Source organism: Colias croceus, chromosome 3 (genome assembly GCF_905220415.1).
Source record: "Colias croceus chromosome 3, ilColCroc2.1".
NCBI classification, from domain to species: domain Eukaryota; kingdom Metazoa; phylum Arthropoda; class Insecta; order Lepidoptera; family Pieridae; genus Colias; species Colias croceus.
This window is the reverse complement of record NC_059539.1, coordinates 2,934,618-2,958,435: the sequence shown is the minus strand read 5'-3', so window position 1 is coordinate 2,958,435 and position 23,818 is coordinate 2,934,618. Positions and strand designations below refer to the sequence as shown.

General features: G+C 36.8%; 2 protein-coding genes across 2 annotated transcripts; both read right to left on the bottom strand.

Moving 5' to 3' along the window:
- Window positions 1-14,317: 14,317 nt before the first annotated feature.
- Window positions 14,318-15,959, bottom strand: LOC123705965 (eukaryotic translation initiation factor 3 subunit H-like). Its single transcript, XM_045655089.1, has 4 exons — window positions 15,940-15,959; window positions 15,632-15,791; window positions 15,023-15,224; window positions 14,318-14,699 (listed from the first exon to the last, which is right to left on the bottom strand). Exons 1-4 carry the CDS (start codon window positions 15,957-15,959, stop codon window positions 14,344-14,346), a joined length of 738 nt encoding a protein of 245 aa, XP_045511045.1. The 3' UTR covers window positions 14,318-14,343.
- Window positions 15,960-19,806: 3,847 nt separating this feature from the next.
- Window positions 19,807-23,652, bottom strand: LOC123706383 (eukaryotic translation initiation factor 3 subunit H). The gene is made up of 5 exons (XM_045655635.1): window positions 23,497-23,652; window positions 22,650-22,867; window positions 21,281-21,440; window positions 20,676-20,880; window positions 19,807-20,188 (listed from the first exon to the last, which is right to left on the bottom strand). The coding sequence occupies exons 1-5, from the start codon at window positions 23,572-23,574 to the stop codon at window positions 19,833-19,835; spliced, it is 1,017 nt and encodes a 338-aa protein (XP_045511591.1). The 5' UTR covers window positions 23,575-23,652; the 3' UTR covers window positions 19,807-19,832.
- Window positions 23,653-23,818: the final 166 nt, after the last annotated feature.

Sequence of the window (23,818 nt, the reverse complement as noted above, 5' to 3'; positions counted from 1 at the left end):
AAACAAGTTTGCCGATTATATAGATTAACAGCTTATGAAATATAATTATATATATAATAGAGAAAATAGTTTAAATAAAATAATATACAATATATATAGGATTAAATAAGGATTATTGTCAACGGCATTTAGTAGTATAAGATTTTTGTAGTAGTTTGTAATTTTGCAGTAATAAAGGCTTATTTTATTTTATTTATTTTATTATATGATTATATTTATATCATTGTTGAAATATTTAAATAGATTGAGACCTTTAAAATAAAACTCCTATAGTATTTCAATTTAATCACTACATGAAAATGTTAAAAAGAATACCAACAACAGAAAACCATAAACATCTTTCAAACATAACAAATCTGGATAACTTTGAAATGTAATAAAATTTTCATTATTTAATATAATCCTTGGATCCTATCTATCCTATGAGTTTAATACAGAAGTACTAGTTATATTTTTAAGAACAATGATTTTTTAAGAAAACTATCAGTAGGTACCTACTTACAATACAATACAATACAAATACAAAATTCTTTATTTAACACACACATAGGTACAGAAGATAAGAAAAAGAAAAGAGAAAAACATATAAGATAGGTACATACCTAATAATAGAAAAGTGTTCTATTGTACCTATTTAATAATGTATTCACATGAGGTATGAGGACAATATAAACACATAATAATACAATTTCTTTCCATTTAATAATAACAACACACTTGGACGTTTCATCCCGTATATAATTTATTACCTTCGCCACCCATCGGTTGTTGTATGTAAATATTGTATAAAGGTGGACTGCAAGCCGAAATCAAATTCACTTTTTAATACAGGCATTGTTATTCTCTTAGCTTAGGGTAAAGGAGGCAAAACATTTTACTGTTAATCGATGTAGGAAATAAGTATATGTACCTAATTAATTTGTTATAAAAAATATGTAAAAGTAATACTGAAATTAAGGTAAACCAGGTTGCTTTTTACAAATAATACAATTGTAAAAGCAACTAATGTCTAACACGTAAATAAACTAAAAAGTTCACTTAAATTACCTTGTAGCTAAAAAGTAACATGGCAGCTCAATTTGCCATTACATAGATTTCTCCACACGTAATAATTTACCGGAAAACTGTGCCACGATTATTGCTGTCCAGTGTAAGCCGATATTATTATCGTGGTGAGCGATGGCCCGCCCTAGGCATCTGTCATTCCACGCCAGAATAACTTGACCCCTGCATATCTCCTTAGATTAGAAATAAAACTCAAACAGTCAGATATCAGGCTTAAATGGACGGATAACCTGTAAACCCCATTCATTTGCGTTGTAAAATGATTGACACTTTCAATTAGTAAGGTGACCGAGAGACCTCCCAAGTGGGTTCAGAAAACGACGACCAATCCAACCTGACCTTTGAACGCGCTAATTTCTCGCGATTCTTTCTCTCTTTAATACATAACAAAGGTTCTTGTTGTACTGGCTGTTTGGAAAATAGTCCGTTTCGCGGTTTAAATGTTGTTTTCTGCAATTAGCTGCTGAACGATAGCGTGTCTTAGAATTAGTATGCCTTTCATTAATTATTATTCGCTTTACGATAAAAAATGTCGAATCGTGGCTTGGATCTTTTGATAAACAGTGATCGTACTTAAGTTGAGGTTTTTACTACAAAAACCAATATACAAAAGGTTAGGCTATCGACGTGATCCTTAAAAATGGCACAGTTACTGCCCCAGAACTCGTAAGTTCTACGTGATCTTGCTTTTTTGGACAGTACAATGTACTATCGCAAATAATGATTTTACGTGATCCGTAAAATCTAACTCGATTTTCCAAAGACTTTCAAACACGTTCTGAAATTTATAATCATTCAATTTTATCCTCTAAAACCTATCACTAGCATCTAAGATGTATCTCTTAATCAATCCCATTTCTTTTTCAGCGGCAACACAATTAAGTTATTTAAGTTACAGTTAAACGTTACAAAGCAATGCAAGAATCACGCCCCGAATGTAATTACATACAGATGACTTTATTAGTCTCCATTAAATTAGATCATGTCTTCTACTTTTTATACGATCCGTCGATTTATATGACAAAGACCTCTTGGGGTATTCTATCTGCTCCGTAGAATGAGCTTCTATTTGGTCTAGTTTTTATAGACTCACAATTAGAGATGCTATGCAGGCGATTGCTTGGTGAAGCTGTCATTGTACTTTTGATATTTTATTTAAATACGTTCAATTTGTGCATATATCTTTTGCGTTTTAACGGTTTATAAAATGGGTGTCGAGAATCGCTTTCATTTTCGATTAATTTACGAAAAACCTAATTACGATCCAAACTCTCTCAATCTTACAAAAAAAAAATTAAAAAAATACGTTACTCTAAACTTTATGTAATCGTCCCATAATTGATCTACCGTATGTGTCATCGAACATCATTTATGAGCGGCGGCCATCTTTAAATCGTTGACGAATGTTGATTAAAGCGAGAAGACGCCTTTCAATGCATTTATTAATAGACTTATGATTGCCGCCTTTTAAGTTATCACAACATGATGACGGGTTGGACATGAAAAATGTGTTTGAGCAACGACAAAGAATCATCTTGCATGTGTGTAGAATGTAGAGTTATAGGTAGGTATTGCCTTTTGCCGTGTGGTGCCGGTTGCCGTGTGGTGCCGGCCTAGAATAGCACTACCCCATCTCTACCCGTGGGTGTCGTAAAAGGCGACTAAGGGTTAACTACATGCAAACGGGCAGCAGCGTTATGCATGATCTCCCCCACCATCAACTGCGCTCGCCAACCCGCCTGCCAAGCGTGGCGAGTATTGGCATTCTTTCCCCCCCAAAAAGATACACATAAAAACACATGAATAGTGCAACAACAACCAGGCCCCTAGTACCCGGCAGCTCCGCTATTCCTGGCTACGGTAGCGGCCATGGTAACGGCGGGGCAAGGGGTGCTAAGAATCACCGGAAGCGATCCGGCTACCACTCCCAACGACCCCTGGCCCTGGTAACATACAACGCACGCACGTTGAGGACGGACGAAAAGATTGTTGAGCTGGAAGAAGAATTGAGTAAGTTACGCTGGGATGTCATAGGGTTATCAGAAGTCCGAAGACAGGGGGAGGACACGATAACGTTGACATCCGGTAATTTATTCTTCTACCGGGAGGGCGACCAACAGTCCCAAGGTGGAATAGGGTTTATCGTTCGCAGACCCCTCATTAACAACATCATATCCATCGAAAGTGTGTCGAGCAGGGTAGCGTACCTGATCCTCAAAATATCTGATAGATATTCTTTAAAGGTGATTCAGGTCTACGCTCCGACCTCGGCACACTCAGATGAAGATGTGGAGGTAATGTATGAGGACATCAGTAAAGCCATACACACCTCGAAAACACATTTCAATGTTGTGATGGGGGATTTCAACGCGAAACTGGGCAAAAGAGGCGATGATGAGTTGAGAGTGGGGCAATTTGGATTTGGGCAGCGCAACCCGAGGGGCCAGAGGCTCGCTGAGTTTCTGGAGAAAGAAGGACTCTTCATGATGAATTCCTTTTTCCAGAAATCTCCGCATAGGAAGTGGACCTGGATAAGCCCCGACGGTAAAACGAGAAATGAGATTGACTTTATCATGACTACAAAGAGACATATATTCAATGATGTTTCTGTGATCAACAGGGTCAAAACCGGCAGCGATCACCGTATGGTAAGAGGCACATTGAATATAGATGTGAAACTCGAAAGGTCTCGCTTGATTAAGTCAACTCTTCGACCGTTCCGCACCCTAATTCAGAACCCCGAAGGCTTTCAACTCGAGCTCCAAAATCGCTTCGCTTGCCTAGGCGATGACATATCTGTGGACGATATGAACAACAGGCTTATCGAAACGATTCGTACGGTAGGGTTGCATCACTGCAAGATTCCCCGTAAGAATCGAACACAAAAACTTTCCGACCATACCCTCAAGCTCCTGGCAGAGCGACGCTCTTTGCTACTGAATACTTCCGATGAAGCGAAGTCATATAGGCAGCTCAATAGACGAATTACAAAGTCCTTGCGACACGATATCCGCTCCTTCAATACAAAAAACATTGAAGAAGCGATACAGCGAAATAAAGGCTCAAAAGTGTTCGCAAGAGATGGATCTATTGGGCAAAGCCGGTTGACTAAGCTGAAGACGGATAGTGGCAAAATTGTGTCGTCTCAACCGGAGCTACTAGGCGAGGTCGAGAAGTTTTATGGACGCCTTTACACCTCCATTGCTAAGCCTGTTGCGAGTCCGGCGAATGATCCTAGAGCCCGACTAACCCGACATTACACCGAAGATATCCCGGACATCAGCCTGTACGAGATTAGAATGGCTCTCAAACAGCTTAAGAACAACAAGGCGCCGGGTGAGGATGGAATCACATCTGAGCTTCTGAGAGCGGGTGGCACACCAATCCTCAGAGTGCTACAGAGGTTATTCACTTCCACCTTACTCGAGGGCACTGCGCCAAAAGCTTGGAGCAGCAGTATGGTTGTCCTCTTCTTCAAAAAGGGAGACAAAACCCTGTTGAAGAACTACAGGCCAATATCACTGCTGAGCCATGTTTATAAGCTGTTTTCGAGAGTCATTACGAATCGTCTCGAACGCAGGCTTGATGACTTCCAGCCTCCCGAACAAGCCGGTTTCCGAAGAGGCTTTAGCACCATGGACCACATACATACGCTGCGGCAGATTATACAGAAGACGGAGGAGTATAATCTGCCATTATGCTTGGCGTTTGTGGACTATGAAAAAGCCTTTGATTCGATCGAGACTTGGGCCGTATTGAGGTCTCTTCAGCGTTGCCGCATTGACTATCGGTATATCGAAGTGTTGAGAAGTTTGTATGAAAACGCCACTATGTCAGTCCGGGTTCAGGAGCATTGCACAAAGGCAATTCCTCTGCAGCGCGGGGTCCGACAAGGAGATGTTATTTCTCCGAAACTGTTTACCGCTGCTTTGGAAGATGTCTTCAAGCTCCTGGACTGGCAAGAACTTGGCATTAATGTTAATGGCGAGTACATCTCTCACCTTCGATTTGCCGACGATATCGTAGTCATGGCAGAATCCCTGGAAGACCTCAATACAATGCTCGGTGGCCTCTACAGAGTTTCACAACAAGTGGGCCTTAGCATGAACATGGATAAGACGAAAATCATGTCAAATGTCCATGTTGTGCCCACTCCGGTATCAGTTGGAAACTCTATTCTCGAAGTTGTTGACGAATACGTTTACCTGGGACAAAGCGTCCAATTAGGTAAGTCCAATTTCGGGAAAGAGGTCAATCGTCGAATCCGACTCGGCTGGGCAGCGTTCGGGAAACTACGCAACATCTTTTCGTCCAAAATCCCTCAGTGCCTGAAGACGAAAGTCTTCGAGCAGTGTGTGTTACCGGTGTTGACTTATGGATCTGAGACGTGGTCGCTAACCGCGGGCATGGTGCACAAGCTTCGCGTTGCTCAACGAGCTATGGAACGGGCTATGCTCGGGGTTTCTTTGCGTGATCGAATCAGAAATGAGGAGATCCGCAAAAGAACTAAAGTCACCGACATAGCCCACCGTATTAGTAAGTTGAAGTGGCGCTGGGCTGGGCATATAGCCCGCAGAACCGATGGCCGCTGGGGCAAAAAGGTTCTAGAGTGGCGACCACGTACAGGACGTCGCAGTGTGGGACGGCCTTCAACGAGGTGGACAGACGACCTGATCAAAGTGGCGGGGAGCCGCTGGATTCAGGCCGCTGGTGATCGGTCGTTTTGGAAATCTTTGGGGGAGGCCTATGTCCTGCAGTGGACGTCTTGAAAGGCTGGAATGATGATGATGATGATTGCCTTTCATAATATAAATAAAATAATATAAATAATTTGTATCCTTGACAGTTAGAATTACACCAAAATGTTAAAAGCATTTCATTGCTGTTGTATAAGAGAAAATCGAATAAATACTTATATTTAATAGTTTATAATAATTATTTTTCAATAAGTAAGTAAAGCAAGATAAAAGTTTCTGAATTCTACCCAAAACTTAATTAGTTAAGTACATTCTCTTTGTAATCTCAAGTGAAAGCACAGTAAAATAACTTGGTAATTGTTACCAGATTGCACCTAAAAACAGAATCCAAAGCTTTTCCCTTAATCTTTGACAAATTTAAACATTTAAACATAACTTTAGCAAACCGCGCGTCTCTTTAATTATTCTTTGACTTGACGCGCCTTAAGTGTAGCTCAGTGATTGAATGCGAGAGTAAATTATAGGTTAAGCCTGCATGGACACCTTATTACTGCTCTCGATCTGTTAAAGCAATTTATCTGACATTTAAATAATTCCGCAGTGAATGGGAGCGAGTGTAATGATGCTTTATTTAATGCGCCGTTCATTAACCTCAGCATCCTACATGTCTGTCAATAGGTAATTCAACAAATTATTCCATTTTCATTGGAATTATTGACGTGACTTACTTATCAAGTCCAGTACACCTATAAGATCAATATTGTATGTACCTAAGTAAGTAAGTATATATATGATAAGATAAAAAAATATATATACAAGGGGAGTTTAATTACTATGTAATGATTGATGAAAAAACAGTTAAATTAAAAGTGAAAAACTATTATAAAACATTGCGGAAAATCAAATCCAAATAGAGACAGAAAAAGGCAGTTCATATACAAACATGTGTCACACATGCATTTCAAATATTAACAAATACAATGTAACAAAAAATACATGAAAAAAAGACAATCTTAAACAAATTCAGTGTCAATTACAAGCCCAGAGGTGCGTTAGCGCAAAGTGAACTTGAGCATAATGATAGTGGTAGGAACATGTTATGAAACATAATTATGAGGCACAAAGTCCGGTAGTTAATTGTCCTAAATTGTTTAATGTGCGGTGGTTCGCGAACACAATGTAGCCTGTAGGTAATGCGCTTGGAACAGATTCAGACTTCAGTTTTTGTAAACTGCTAAAATATACACTTGCCATATAAGTGACGGAATTAAAATTTTAGCTTGGCAGCGTTGGGCTGTTTTTTTCTTTTACTTCGTATCGCAATTCCTTAACTTAATTCAATCAACTAATTGATATTTGTGACACATAATGAAAGAGAGTTTGGTTTGGGAATTACGAATGCAGGTATTAAGCAATTAAAAGTTACTCTCACGGCTTCTTGGCATGAGGTCTTGGTAGAGTGGATATTAGATATACATACATAGCTGTTATATCACTGTACCGAGATCCTTAAACATTTGAAATTTATCTGTAACAACTCATTATTATTTAATAATGCCAAAGTTTTGATAAAGGTTGATGGTTGATTACATTGTATCTGTTTTAAACTTTGAATCTTGCTGCACAATAATTACAGAATATGAATAATTTACCTAATTATTAAGACAGGGATATACATAAAAATGGAATATAACGAGTACTTATAAATGCATCAAACGAATGGGTAAACAGTAATATTTTCATAATCTTCCCAAAAATTAAAAACTATCCTTCGCGAGTAAAAGATATAAGAAATAGGATGGGTAAATAGACTTTAGAACGATCTTTGTGTTTTATATCTAGGTATGTAGTTTTACTGGTACCGATTTTTAGGTTTTCTCATTCGTACACTTTCTTATTTGTCATTGTAAAGGTAGGCAACATTGTAAAGGTAGGCAACTTCCTAAAATTTGGATAAGGCATAATAAGTACTTGGTGTTGTTGGTTAAGTGCTCTTTCTTGAATGAATCTTGGACCGCTTCATTAGCCTCTGCCATTAAAATAAACATGCAGTAACCATCTTAAAAACTACACAAGTCAACTTCGAACAAATCACTTGTACTTAAAAATCACATAAAAATTATTGAAAAATGAACCATACACCTACGTGTAATTGGCTTCTTAAAATCGAAAGGAACTCATCCCAAGAATATCTTTTAACCAACATAGTAACGAAATTGCTTTTAACACGAGGCTATAAAATAAATAATAATAATATAGTCGAAGAGGTAACTTTATTTGAGGTTAGGTATAATCCAACAACGTTTTTATTTTTTGCATTAATAGGAAGGTCCAAAGGACTGTGACTCTATTCCTTTTTTGTATTATAATATACTAGATTTCCGCCCGCGGCTTCGCCCGCGTTTGCAAAGTAAAACCCGCATAGTTCCCGTTCCCGTGGGATTTCAGGGATAAAAACTATCCTATGTGTTAATCCAAGTTACCCTCTATATGGGTGCTAAATTTCATTGTAATCGGTTCAGTAGTTTTTACGTGAAAGAGTAACAAACATCCATACAAACTTTCGCATTTATAATATTAGTAAGACTAAACGATTGTTCAACCAATTATGAAATATGAATTCATTTTGATGATTATGTTTTATTCTTTTATTCTTTTAGATGAATTTGGGTGGTCCCATAAGTTTCATCAACATTTACATATTCAACGATTATTTTTAGATTCGTATTACGAATAACCACATACTTACAATAATATTTTTGTTCGTAGTTTATTTTTTTCCATTAGGTACCTATATCATTTACAACAAGAATTTGAATAAGAAAATTAAAGATAAAATCTATACCTAGATAGAGAAAATTTATAAATCTATAGTTGTTTACCTACAAATTCTTTCTCATGCTCCTAAACTATTCGGTCGCCCTCGTCCTTTATTCTTCAAGAACTTATAGAGTGCTGACTTATCTTCTCCTGTGAACCTTTTATAACCACTTGTTAATCTCTATTTTTTATACCTAACTACGTAAAAAATTTCAAAAACTTCTCTTCAATTTGTATTCAAATCAGAACTGCATTATCATGAAAAATATTTATATTAATTGAAACACTTAGCTAAAAACCTAGTTGAGATTCCATAAATTCAGATGATTGTTTAATGTTTATATACTTATAGCTATAACCTGCCGTTGTTATACCTAATCATTTCTTCAAACCCAAAGGAAAGAAATAAAAAGAACAGAAAATCATCTTTAAAGTCAGTAATTGAATTTTAATACGTTTCGTAAATGATTGATACGTGGATTGAAAAGTTTCAACATTGTAATTAATATAATTGCAAAATTTCCATCAACATAATACTTACGTTGAACTTAACAAAATGGTGAATCAACCGATAATTACTTTCGACAATCAAGACAGTTTATAAATATAGGAATGCGCGGTATTCAGTGAAATCTCTCTGCGAAAGACCATCTGCTGCAAAAAAACCTCGAGTTTGTAATAATTAACATACAAACGGCGAAATCGCAAGAATGAATCAAACTGTTCGCTATAATTGATTAATTGCCAATTGTATTCGGAGATCGAATAACCGATCTTAACTTTTAAATTAATAAAAAGAGGCACTAATTACACAGAAGATGCAGTTGCCCGTCGGATGTTGCACGTGGTGACTGTATATTACTCATTTATATCACAATCTATTGAAGGGTCTCATTCAGTCCATATGATCCCATATTACTTACTCTTTCTCGAAGAGTTCAACTTTTAGGTATAGGTATTATCTAATGTCTACCGTATGGTATTTATCAGTAAGTAGATACATTTTTTGTTTATTTTCTTTAAAAACTGTCGGACAAGCGCTATAGGCATATCATCATGTAGGTCTAGCATTGATAAATTGATAAAATACCTACCTACCTAAATGAAAACGTCATATAGGTATTATGAATATTTCATCATGTGCAAAACGCTATCTGAAAGTCATAAATATTATTTCATGATACTTATATCAATCTTGTCTAAGGGCGTATTCAGAAAGAAAGCTTGAAACTTATAAGCGCTTATAAGCGCTTATCGGCGCTTGTCAGCGCTGGTAACCTGCGCAGGAAAAAATATGAACATGCGCCTATAAGCGCTGATCGGCGCCGACAAGTTCCGACAAGCTTCAACAAGCGCTGGTCGCTGCCATATAAAATTTGTCTTGGTCTGCTTCAACCTGCTTCCTTTGTGTAGAACGAACCAGCATTGACAAGCGCCGATAAGCGCTTATAAGTTTCAAGCTTTCTTTCTGAATACACCCTAATATAGGTAACTGTCTTTATAGTAGGTACCTATAGAGTAGGTATAGACTATAGATTACGCTTAGAGATTACTTATCTTAAAATAAATATTTTCGGTAGACATAAACATTTTAAGTTAATGTAGACGTTTTTCGTATAAAAATCATTATATTTGCATTATAGTGCCACCAGTGACCAGAGCAAAGAAATGCAGTAACAATATCAGACAGAATGAATGTGCACTCTTCGTGAGTTATGAGCCGAGATGATAATTCCTTATCACCAGTCCGAACGCAGACAGATTTATGTTCGCGTATTAGGTACTACGGGATTGCCCTACTAATACTGTTACTCATTTTGTTTTGTTAACAATTCCAGAAAAGTCTAGATTTAAGGAATTAAGATGAATTCTATTTTCAAAAAACATTAGCCCCGCTCTTTTGAGTGACTTATATTAACTCTATGCATGCTCTATGTAAGAAAGTTTGTTATAGGTACCTAGTCATAGAGTTCTGTGATCTGTGGTTATAGTCTACGTTTTAAATTTTTAATGGACAAAAATTTGTTTTATTTATGTTGTCTCAATACATTATAATCTTAAATCTAGCAAATTTATTTATAAAATTATTTTAATTTATTATTTTTCTTAATATCTGTAACAATTGCCATACCTAATGTCCTTTCAATTTCATCGAGTGTGGCGATAAAGAAAATTTCAGCACCAAGTTACACAACAACTTCTTAAGAGCTTAAAACATATCCTTATCTTATAAATGCATACATTAAAACTGTAATGTATTTGTTAATAAAATCTAGGGCAATAAAATGAATACTGAAGGTCACACTGGCTTATAAGAAACAGCCGCATCTGGTGGTTCGTAATTTAATTAAAAAATTCACAGAATCGAGCGCGTCGGCCGCTTGCAATCTTCAAAATTACCCCGCTCGTCGGCTTTAAGTATAATTCTTGCCTTTATCGTAAATTTGAAATTAACCGGTGAATATAATAAGTGTTATGCGCTGTTTTGATTAAATTCCCCAAAACCAATATTTTAGAGTTACTGATGTTCCACGCTGACCGTTATCGAAGGCCTTGTTGATTCGAGGTGTTCCGTACGTCCCTTTTATGTCCACATTATAGCATCTAATTCAGATTTAGGGAAATTAGAACCTTCTTGCATAATATTCTGCAGAATGTTAAGTAAGTAAAATGTTTGCATTGCTTGTATGTTGTATCTGTAATTCGAACGTTTATTTTGGAGTGTAGTATCATTTGTTTTTTTTATTAGGTACATATGATAGCTGTGTGTAGGTACCTAGTTTTCTTTTTCGATCAGGCATGATCTTACATAATATTGTTCGGATACCCACTTACACTCTAATTTCCATTACCATAAAAACATTCGCTTAATAAGCCCGTCAATATCAACTGATTGCTGTACTTACGCCGCATTACAGGTTCCCGCCATTTTTTAGCGGCGCCATTTTCTCCACTTGTCTCTGGTAGCGGTTGTAATTTGAACGATTATGGCTGGCAACACTTTATGCTGCATTTGCATAATGAAATTACCAACAACCACTAAGGTATCATCAAAGATTGCAAAAAATATCGATCTCAAACGATGCAGATATCGTTTACGGTATTAAAAAGGGGCTATTTGAGGTTGTTAATCGAATATCCTGTTTTGAACTCTCTTGGTGCTTCATCACTGAATGCTACTAGTACGAACCGGTTTTTGTGTTGATTTATGATTTATAAAATTCATTTTTGTATTGCCTAGACTTAATAAGATGGTAATTCTAATAGATATTAAAATGTAACCTACAGTAAGGTAATCGTTTAAATTTGTTGATACACAACAATAATTTAGTAAAGCCAATCTACGGGTATTTTACACGTACCTAGTTACCTACGGCAAGTTTAATTTTAATAATGGTAGGTAGGTATCTGTAATTGAACGTGTCTTTAAAGTCTGTATGTAGGTGTGACTGTAATACCACGTATTACCACAACCACTTAGTCTCAATTTACGCATTACTAGTTGTTAATAAATATAGAGCGGTTACAGCCTTAGAAACGTTTCGAAACTTTAAAAGTAGCTAACGTGATTGACACTAACATCTAACATAAAGATAACGAAACTCAGCTATTTCCACCGCATTAGCTAAAACCTTATATTTAACTTAACACTCAATATACGCCTGAGACGAATAATTAACGCTAATGTTTAGTATTTTACGGTACATTTATTATATGAATTTAGCATTAGCATACGGTATTTGCTCATATCTATTAATTTCTAGGATAATTGGTATAATTTGATACTTGTTAAACGCAACGGTAAATATTTTATTCTAATCAATAGAGTAAGTATAGACATACCTAATAATAAAATATTTCAGACATTCGATTCAAACCAATTTTCTCTTGCTTACATTTTTTTACAATTAATATTTCCCTCGCATAGGTTAGGGATATTAAATAAATACAAAAAACATAGTTCAACCAAGAACCGAATATTACGTGCAATTATCCAGAAGCGATACAGAATGGCCAGGATTAAAAGCAATTTGTGGTAATCAAGGGACAACCCAGTAATCGTTATTATCCTTTGTCGGTCTTAGCTAAACAACGGTTGGCGGGAAAAAAAGGCAGTGAAGCTCTATTACGGAGTTATTAGATGTAATAAGTCTAATTAAGTTATTATACAAGCCTAGACAGCTGTAAACAAACAAAGCAACTTCCTATGTTCATTCAAAAGAATTTTAATGGTGTCATTTATGGCGTGCTTTCGAACAGGGTAATGATGCGAATTCCCGACAAATGGAATAAATTGACGGCTCTCTTAGTAAGGATCGCGTATAAGTAATTTAATAGCCGTTTTACTATTAATTTATTACCTAATATGTAGACTTATGCTATACTAATGATTATAAAAAATGCAAAAAATCTAACTTATTAAAATATAATACCTAGATAGGTACATACATCGCTTGTGTGATGTGTCCCTCTGATTATAGGGAATAAATAATTATAACAATTAACAGTGTGAAATTATTCTGAGGGGCACTAAGTACTTACCTACCTATTTTATTTTAATTTTTTAGTTTTGACGCCTCAAAAAGCTTAATGCTTATAAAAATATAATTTGTTTGGCGAAAGACACAACGCAACCTCGATTGACGATTCGCACCTCAGGGTTTAACTTTTTTTTTCATTTATGTCAATGAGCGAAGATGTTTATTTTTTTGTTCCTTGTTTTTTTAATATCAAGACAAATTTATTATGAGCCTTAACGCCGAGCGCGCCATCTAGCGATTAGCTTAGTCAAAGTTAAAACGAACGATACAGAATGTTCGTAAACGGCTCCACTAAACTCGGCGTGTAGCTGTTACCTAACCAAATGAACGCGTGTTTGTATTTTAGAAGAAAAAATGGATGAAAAATTGCTTCAGTTTTCACAGGGGGACCTATGTGAAATTTAGGCAATAATGGCCTACATGAAAATGCCGTTATTTTAATTTAAAGCAACTGTGGGAAGAGCTAGCTTTCGAAGTAGAAGTTTGTATGTGGGTACCTAACACGTGGAGCGGGTTTTGAATTTATTTATTTTTTGTGCGTAATATTTGTTTTATATATTTTGATCTGAAGACTGAACTTTGGCTTTGGTAAAAGTCTACTTTGTTACCAATGATATTATATATAGAAACAAGAGGTTTGTTACATGAGAAACCATAGGTAAAGTTACACGATACTTCATTCGTCGAAAATCTTCGCAATTTCTACAATACGTGTATACTTACGTAATTCAATTTAATAATTTATCTCATTTTAAATGGATTCGTTGACAATTTTGGCCAAAATCTTTTAATATGTATAAATCTCGTGTCACAATGTTTGTCCTCAATGGACTCCTAAACCACTTAACCGATTATAATAAAATTCGCACACCATATACAGTTGAATCCAACTTGAGAGATAGGATAGGTTTTATCCCATAAATCCCACAGGAAAGGAAACTATGCGGGGTTTTCTCTGAAAACGCGGGCGAAGCCGCGGGCGGAAAGCTAGTTAATTATAAAATTTTGTTTTTACAAGAAAAAAAATCAATGTTACTATAACTAACTACTAGTATAGTATTTATATACAAAGTTTTTTGTATATAAATAACTAAGAATTGTTTTTTTTTTTTGCTTTTATATTAATTTGTTGCTTATATGTACTATTAAGTGCATAAGGTAAACAATAGATATAAATAAATAAAACACACCACATTATCGCACAATTTTAATACCACAAATTAATTGCTATTCTGTTTCGACTCCTTAGCGTTTTGCAGCGCTTGAGTCAAATATACTTTAGCGAGACTCTGCGAACAGAACTGGCTGATATGTTGACTGTAGGTATTTATTTGTCCAGCTACAATCATAGGGTTGAGCCTTGGTGGAACTGGTAATGGCTTGAATAGTTTGTTAACATCTTCTTCAGGTAGTGCGGGTTCGTCTTTGGCAGCCCTGGCCGCGTTCTCTTGGGCCCTCTTCAACAACCACCTGTGCTTGTCTTGTTGCTGACGTACCACCAGTTGTTGATATCTGTTGAACTTGATCGCCTCTTGGTTGAGCTCATCGACGCGTTCCATTAGGCTGCGGAGTTGACCTGCGAATAATTGGTTTGTTAAGTGTAGTTTGTGATTGGTAGTTGAAAATATACTTACGGCCTTACTAATAAAAAGTTAAACAATGGATAAATTTCTACCGTTTTCTAACTATAGCTGTGTCCTACTCTTGCTCACATGAAACATCAATCATAAAAACGAGACAGGCTATTGTAATAACTAATCCTAATCCATTTCATAGCTAATGGGTAACATTTTATTAGTAAGACCGTTAGATTACTAATGTGTAATAACATTTCAATATATATTTTAATGATATGAAGCATGCAACTTTATTTTAACAGAAATGAAAGAAAAAACATACCTTCAAGAACAGACGCGGTACCGAGGTCCAAGAATTTAGAGCCCTCTTCCTCAGGGATCATCTCTGACAACTCTGACATCATGATGTTTGTGAGTGGCGAATTGCGGATTACAATCGGCACTTCAATGAAGAGACTCTCGTAACCAATCTTTAGATTACGGAGTGCCTCTGGTGTGTAATCACCCTCCTTGTACATGGCTATCTATGGCCTGTAATTAATAATGAGAAAAATTAATTCAATATAATTTAAAAAATGTTTCATTCTGTTGACTTCAAGATTATCAAGATAAAAATTGAGCAGTTCTAAATCAATAAACACCTTATTAAACGGAATGTTCGTTTTTTTTTTAAATAATAATTAATTAATTTTACTCTAACTAGGTACACATAACAAAACAAACAGAAATGTGTTGTATATTTCAATTTGGAAGTTCAAATGGTAATTTTATGAAGCGAATAAATATAAAGTTATACTCTGTAATATACTGTTTGCACAAAACCTTACTAGAGATAAATCTCAATAAAATTATGGAAAATTTTTGTTTTTTAGTATTCAGTTGTAACCTTTTAGTTACAAGATAATGCAACAAGCAAACTACATTTCTATACCTGAGGAGTAAGACGGTAAGCCTTTAGTGTTAGGAATCCTCTAGCTGACTTCTTAGTGTCATAAATAACGACGACACTCTCTTCAATTGAAGTCTGGTAGTGGTACTGGGACTCCAGGAGCGATTGGCTCAAGAAGTTGCCAACATCTGCACTTTGGTACCTGAAATATATTTATTAGGTACTTACGCAACCTCGATTGACGATTCGCGCCTCAGGGTTTAACTTTTTTTTTCATTTATGTCAATAAGCGAAGATGTTTATTTTTTTGTTCCTTGTTTTTTTAATATCAAGACAAATTTATTATGAGCCTTAACGCCGAGCGCGCCATCTAGCGATTAGCTTAGTCAAAGTTAAAACGAACGATACAGAATGTTCGTAAACGGCTCCACTAAACTCGGCGTGTAGCTGTTACCTAACCAAATGAACGCGTGTTTGTATTTTAGAAGAAAAAATGGATGAAAATGCTTCAGTTTTCACAGGGGAATTTAGGCAATAATGGCCTACATGAAAATGCCGTTATTTTAATTTAAAGAAACTGTGGGAAGAGCTAGCTTTCGAAGTAGAAGTTTGTATGTGGGTACCTAACACGTGGAGCGGGTTTTGAATTTATTTATTTTTTGTGCGTAATATTTGTTTTATATTTTGATCTGAAGACTGAACTTTGGCTTTGGTAAAAGTCTACTTTGTTACCAATGATATTATATATAGAAACAAGAGGTTTGTTACATGAGAAACCATAGGTAAAGTTACACGATACTTCATTCGTCGAAAATCTTCGCAATTTCTACAATACGTGTATACTTACGTAATTCAATTTAATAATTTATCTCATTTTAAATGGATTCGTTGACAATTTTGGCCAAAATCTTTTAATATATAGTTAGCGGAATAGGCAATAGGGGACGTATTCGGCCTTCATGGAGGTGAAAGATGGAAAAGGGATTGCTGGCCAGTTAGAGAGGACGGCGGATATATGTCAGGCACCGCGTTCGATTCGCTCTCTTGTTTTTCGACGCCCGGATCGGATAGACGTCACCATTTTTCGCTTATTATAATAATTGTTAATATTTTAATATTAAACATTGTGATTATTCTTTGAAAGTATTTTCTTTATAAATAGCCGCCTAAAAGGCTAATTTCAGAAGTGGGATACCACCCGCATCTGAGTTGGTTTTCTAGACTGTTACGGGAATTGTTGTAAAATAAATTTTAGTGAAATCTTTGAACTTGTGTTAGTAATTTATCGCAATGCCTAAGGAGGGTGGTAGTAAATCTCGTAAACGTGGACGTTCTTCTGATCCGGGTGTCGAACAACAGCTTCAAACGATTATATCGCGTTTGACTGCGTTGGAGGATACTTCTAGGGGCTGCAATATAGGTGCAGCTAGCGCGGCGTGCCAGGCCACGCCTTCGCGCTCGCAGACGCCGCCGCCGCCGACGCCATCGCAGTTGTTTAGATTATCGAGTGACTCATCCAATACGGAGGCCGCCCGCGACACGACGCGCGCCGACCTGTTGGCGCCTAGCGAGACGTCGAGCGTGCCTGCACCATTGCCGTTGAGCGCTGACGCCGTGTTGAGCGAAGTAATAGATAAAATTGCTACAACTATCAATGCAGTAAACCCGGTGAGATCGAACCATATTTATATTTCTAGTTTTGATCCTGCTTTGAATGATTTTAATGTTTGGTGTGAGGAAGTGGATCATTTGTGCCGTATTAATCGGTGGGACGATCGCGAGTGCTTGGCACGTATAGGTAATTGCTTAAAGGGTGATGCACGTGTCTGGCTTAGTGAATGGTCTACTAATGAGCGTTCGTGGTCTATTTTTAAACGTGATTTTCAATCGTTGTGCCCACGTAGAATAGATAGTGCGAACATCCTGTTCCAAGTTATGAAGACAGATTCCGATCGCTATTCTACATTATGCTGAGTATGCTAGGCGTTCACTGTTGCGATTACGCGTTGTCAAGGGTAACTATGTAAAACGTAATGATGTTTTGAATTACATATAAGCTTAAAGTGGCGGGAGAACAGACTCACTTATTGTGTTATGTCCCGAAAAGTCACCATTTAAGTTTGTTATCTTGATTGTAGACGCGTTTTCAAAGTACTGTTTACTGTACCCAATGTATCGACGAGATGCGAATGAGTTAAAGCATGTTTTCGAGAATGCTATATGTTTGGCACTCCTCGTTTAGTTGTAGCAGATCGAGGTTGTGAAATACATTTTATAACTGCAGAAATGCATCAGAGTAATGGGCAGGTTGAGCGGTATTGCCGCACAGTTATGAATATGATTCATGTAGAAACGAATTATCGTCAGGAAAGTTGGTCCGCTATTCTTTGGAAACTACAGCTTAACCTGAACATTATGAAACAAAAATTAAATAAATGTTCACCTTTAAATTTGTTACTTGGCAGCGATGGTGTTACGCCTGTCATCCGATCTGTGGTTCGCGGCATTGCGTCGGAAGCCACCAGTCTGAATCGAGAATCATTGCGAGAACTGGCTCGACAGCGCGCTAGTGGGCTTCTTGAAGACAACCGAGCGAAGCAAGCTGCTCGTGTGAACGAGCGCCGCAGAGTGCCACAACCCTTTCGCATTGATGACCTGGTTTTTCACTGGTTGTCGGAATAGACCCGAATAAGGCCTGGTGCGCATGGCATCGCGGTGACCTTTTGGTATTGCACCACTGTTGTGCTACCTAGGCATCTGGGTGACGTTGGCGGACGCGCCGACTAGGGACCTGTGTAAGGCCTGTTGTGAATAGGTATCTGGGTGACCTTTGTAGACCAATGTAAAGCCTGGTTGCGCACACATTAAATGGTATTTGGTTACACTGGAAGAGACCCGTGTAAAGCCTGTGGCACATCCTGAGGGCTCTGTGCGTGATGAAATCTGGTACCCTGAGGGCTCTGCCAGTCATACATCCCGAGGGCTCTGTATGGTGGCACATCCTGAGGGCTCTGTGCTTGAAATCTGGTATCCTGAGGGCTCTGCCAGTCATACATCCCGAGGGCTCTGTATGGTAGCACATCCTGAGGGCTCTGTGCTTGAAATCTGGTATCCTGAGGGCTCTGCCAGTCATACATCCCGAGGGCTCTGTATGGTAGCACATCCTGAGGGCTCTGTGCGTGATGAAATCTGGTACCCTGAGGGCTCTGCCAGTCATACATCCTGAGGGCTCTGTATGGTGACTAGTAACCTGAGGGCTCTGCTAGTGTTCGTAGTATTTATTTTTATGTTTTACATCCTAGGCCCCGTTTAACATAAAAATAAACCGAACATTTTGCCATCTCAGTTGAGATGAGTGTAGTTTTCATATTTCTTTATTGTGGTCTAATGCAAACAATAATGTTAATAGGTGCTGCTGTTGAGGATGACTCCTTAGACTCCGAAGAAAACGCGGAGGGAAACATGCAAGTACAAGCAGAGGTCCACACTCAACCACCGTGTCAGGTGCTACCTGAAGATGATGCGGTCGAGGACGAACCGACGTCAGGAATGGCCGAGTTAGCGGAATAGGCAATAGGGGACGTATTCGGCCTTCATGGAGGTGAAAGATGGAAAAGGGATTGCTGGCCAGTTAGAGAGGACGGCGGATATATGTCAGGCACCGCGTTCGATTCGCTCTCTTGTTTTTCGACGCCCGGATCGGATAGACGTCACCATTTTTCGCTTATTATAATAATTGTTAATATTTTAATATTAAACATTGTGATTATTCTTTGAAAGTATTTTCTTTATAAATAGCCGCCTAAAAGGCTAATTATATATAAATCTCGTGTCACAATGTTTGTCCTCAATGGACTCCTAAACCACTTAACCGATTATAATAAAATTCGCACACCATATGCAGTTGAATCCAACTTGAGAGATAGGATAGGTTTTATCCCATAAATCCCACAGGAAAGGAAACTATGCGGGGTTTTCTCTGAAAACGCGGGCGAAGCCGCGGGCGGAAAGCTAGTTAATTATAAAATTTTGTTTTTACAAGAAAAAAAATCAATGTTACTATAACTAACTACTAGTATAGTATTTATATACAAAGTTTTTTGTATATAAATAACTAAGAATTGTTTTTTTTTTTGCTTTTATATTAATTTGTTGCTTATATGTACTATTAAGTGCATAAGGTAAACAATAGATATAAATAAATAAAACACACCACATTATCGCACAATTTTAATACCACAAATTAATTGCTATTCTGTTTCGACTCCTTAGCGTTTTGCAGCGCTTGAGTCAAATACACTTTAGCGAGACTCTGCGAACAGAACTGGCTGATATGTTGACTGTAGGTATTTATTTGTCCAGCTACAATCATAGGGTTGAGCCTTGGTGGAACTGGTAATGGCTTGAATAGTTTGTTAACATCTTCTTCAGGTAGTGCAGGTTCGTCTTTGGCAGCCCTGGCCGCGTTCTCTTGGGCCCTCTTCAACAACCACCTGTGCTTGTCTTGTTGCTGACGTACCACCAGTTGTTGATATCTGTTGAACTTGATCGCCTCTTGGTTGAGCTCATCGACGCGTTCCATTAAGCTGCGGAGTTGACCTGCGAATAATTGGTTTGTTAAGTGTAGTTTGTGATTGGTAGTTGAAAATATACTTATGGCCTTACTAATAAAAAGTTAAACAATGGATAAATTTCTACCGTTTTCTAACTAGAGCTGTGTCCTGCTCTTGCTCACATGAAACGTCAATCATAAAAACGAGACAGGGGCCGTAGACAAAGTAACAATTAAAAAACGATAACCAAGTTAGAAAAGGCAAAAATGTATGGGATTGACATACGCCGCGTTAGATCACGTGGTCTATCTAATGTCAATCCCATACATTTTTGCGATTTCTAACTTCGTTATCGTTTTGTAATTGTTACTTTGTCGGCTATTGTAATAACTAATCCTAATCCATTTCATAGCGAATGGAACATTTTATTAGTAAGACCGTTAGATTACTAATGTGTAATAACATTTCAATATATATTTTAATGATATGAAGCATGCAACTTTATTTTAACAGAAATGAAAGAAAAAACATACCTTCAAGAACAGACGCGGTACCAAGGTCCAAGAATTTAGAGCCCTCTTCTTCAGGGATCATCTCTGACAACTCTGACATCATGATGTTTGTGAGTGGCGAATTGCGGATTACAATCGGCACTTCAATGAAGAGACTCTCGTAACCAATCTTTAGATTACGGAGTGCCTCTGGTGTGTAATCACCCTCCTTGTACATGGCTATGGCCTGTAATTAATAATGAGAAAAATTAATTCAATATAATTTAAAAAATGTTTCATTCTGTTGACTTCAAGATTATCAAGATAAAAATTGAGCAGTTCTAAATCAATAAACACCTTATTAAACGGAATGTTCGTTTTTTTTTTAAATAATAATTAATTAATTTTACTCTAACTAGGTACACATAACAAAACAAACAGAAATGTGTTGTATATTTCAATTTGGAAGTTCAAATGGTAATTTTATGAAGCGAATAAATATAAAGTTATACTCTGTAATATACTGTTTGCACAAAACCTTACTAGAGATAAATCTCAATAAAATTATGGAAAATTTTTGTTTTTTAGTATTCAGTTGTAACCTTTTAGTTTCAAGATAATGCAACAAGCAAACTACATTTCTATACCTGAGGAGTAAGACGGTAAGCCTTTAGTGTTAGGAATCCTCTAGCTGACTTCTTAGTGTCATAAATAACGACGACACTCTCTTCAATTGAAGTCTGGTAGTGGTACTGGGACTCCAGGAGCGATTGGCTCAAGAAGTTGCCAACATCTGCACTTTGGTACCTGAAATATATTTATTAAAATCTTTAAAAAACTTTTAAACATTGAATATATTAAATAGCATTTTCTTGTGTTTTATCTTATACAATATATTGAGTATTAAAATTTTTAAACACTGCATAATATTAGACATAGTTGCTGTCACTGCCCTTCCATGCCTATGTAAGGATAAATCTTTAAAACTACAGTCAAAATCTGTTATAACGACATCAAAGGGACTACTCATATTGAGTCGTAAAAACTGATAGTTGTAACAACCGGATTTGAATTTTGATACACCATATTCTTTTGCCAGGTTTTTGTTTGGAATTCCTTTCTCTAGCTTTGAAATAATACGCGATTTTTCTTTGATATTGATTTATTGTCTTTTTTGCGACATGTTACAATTTTTTACAGTTTATTCAACAATATGTTTTGGTGCGCCTTGTGTAACGATAAGTAACAAACTGACTTAAGAGATATGACGAAGCGGGCCTTGAGGCTACGGCCAAGCTTCGGCATGCATGTGCTTTGTTTCTAAGAATGACAAAAGACCCTAAACTTTGATCACTTTTAAGATAATAGCCATTGACTATTAAACCGTGCCAGATGTGGATAGTGGATACAGTTACCTATACAATACAGCTGAGCCGGTCGTTCTACAGATATAATTCTCCGAAAATATTAACCAAATGTGGTCGCTTAATGTGGTATGTCGTATTAAACAATGTCGTAAAAACCAATGTTTTCGATAGGGCAGTCATATAACATTCAGCCAGGACCTTTGATTTTGGTCAATTTAACCGGTATGTTGTTCTAAACGATGTCGCCATAAACGGTTTTGACTGTATTTTATATACAGTTTTTTTAGTGATTGTTGAGGAAGGTTTTAAACATATTACATATTAACCACAGAGGGTGAAGCATGGGTGGAAAGCTAGTTTTTTATATAAACTTTCAACAATTAATTGTATAATTAATAATAGTATAAATTTATGTTTTGTTTGTGAAATAACTGGATGTAATTGTTAGTATGTGAAAGTGTCCAAGCGCAGGTAAATTAAATTCATAAAAAAGGGAATTTGGTAATATTTCATGGGGTAAAAGAAAGAATGAGTTAGATAAGGTTTCATTGATTAATTCTATACTCAGGTTTCACCTGTTGTTTCATGTTGTTTCCCTAACAACATTGAATGGAATTTAAATAACAATTAATAATATTGATATACACACCATCCCACATGGAAATGGTCCACGTTGACTCTTCGCAGGCGTCTCATCATGTCCAGCTGGTATTCCTCCTCATCCATGGTATCATCGTGCTTGGGGAATGGGAAGCAGTTGGTGATCTCCAGGCGATTCTCAACCACAAGGCCCAGAAGGGCGCCTTGGGCCACTTCCATATTACTGCATGATTCTTCATGGCAGTGCTTCACTATTTTCATCACCGCCTGAAATTGTTTTATATTGGTAAAATAATTAAAGGCTTTAAAATAATCCAACACTGTAATATTTTATATGAAAAAATTGTTAAGAGATTTGTAACACTTGCATTAAAATGACGGAATATGTGATCTAGGTATCTTGTTGCCTTTATTATTTGTCAATACTAAATGAACGGTAGGCTATCTGCAACATGCATTTCATAATAATCATTGTGAAGAGCCATTAGCCAATTCATGACACAGATAAATGTCGTTTTATTCACTAGAACTCATTGAAAAAGTCGAATAACGTCATCCACAATTTAGAAAGTGATGAAGTGAATGTCCCAAAACAGCATATGAGTCATAAACATTATTGTCCCAGGTAAATAAACTTTTGGTCACGACATAACCTAACTGGATAAACTTTAAAATTTTTCAAAACAAAATAGCAGATCAAGACAGAAACACTGGCATACAGACTATTCTAAACTAACACTGTGGTGCTTTTTGTATGTTTAAAAGGATGCAATTATGTAGCGAAAACCACAAATTAAATGTGTAAAACATGACGCGTCAACTAACTATAACATAGGACATATTTCGATAAGTTTTTAATTCCACAACATTTGTATCGTAATAAAATCACTACGTACCAAGCCATCACATTGAACATATGTAATAGCGGCTTCATTTTCAGGAACACGTCTAGATGTACCACCGCGATTCGCCATTTTTGAAGGGAAAGGATATTGACCAGACGAGGTTTTATTTGTCTGACATAGACAGTGACATATTCGGTTGAACAACCTGTAGCATAGACTGTAGCAGTGATACAGATAACAATGTATTGTATTTACATCTTACTCAACCACGCCTAAAAGACTAAACTTAGCACCTAAACCACGCCTAAACCATACTGAACCAATTTTCAAGAAATTTTGTATGGAGATATTTTGATACCCGAGAAAGGACTAC

Excerpts from the sequence above, each read along its gene's own strand:
- LOC123706383 (XM_045655635.1), bottom strand. The coding sequence starts at position 23,574 with ATGGCGAATCGCGGTGGTACATCTAGACGTGTTCCTGAAAATGAAGCC. Across the intron at positions 22,868-23,496 it reads ATGTTCAATGTGATGGCTTG|GCGGTGATGAAAATAGTGAA; the intron begins GTACGTAGTGAT and ends AAACAATTTCAG. Across the intron at positions 20,881-21,280 it reads CTTACCGTCTTACTCCTCAG|GCCATAGCCATGTACAAGGA; the intron begins GTATAGAAATGT and ends TATTAATTACAG.
- LOC123705965 (XM_045655089.1), bottom strand. The coding sequence starts at position 15,959 with ATGGCGCGCTCGGCGTTAAG. Across the intron at positions 15,792-15,939 it reads ATGGCGCGCTCGGCGTTAAG|GTACCAAAGTGCAGATGTTG; the intron begins GCTCATAATAAA and ends AATATATTTCAG. Across the intron at positions 14,700-15,022 it reads TACCGCGTCTGTTCTTGAAG|GTCAACTCCGCAGCCTAATG; the intron begins GTATGTTTTTTC and ends AATTATTCGCAG.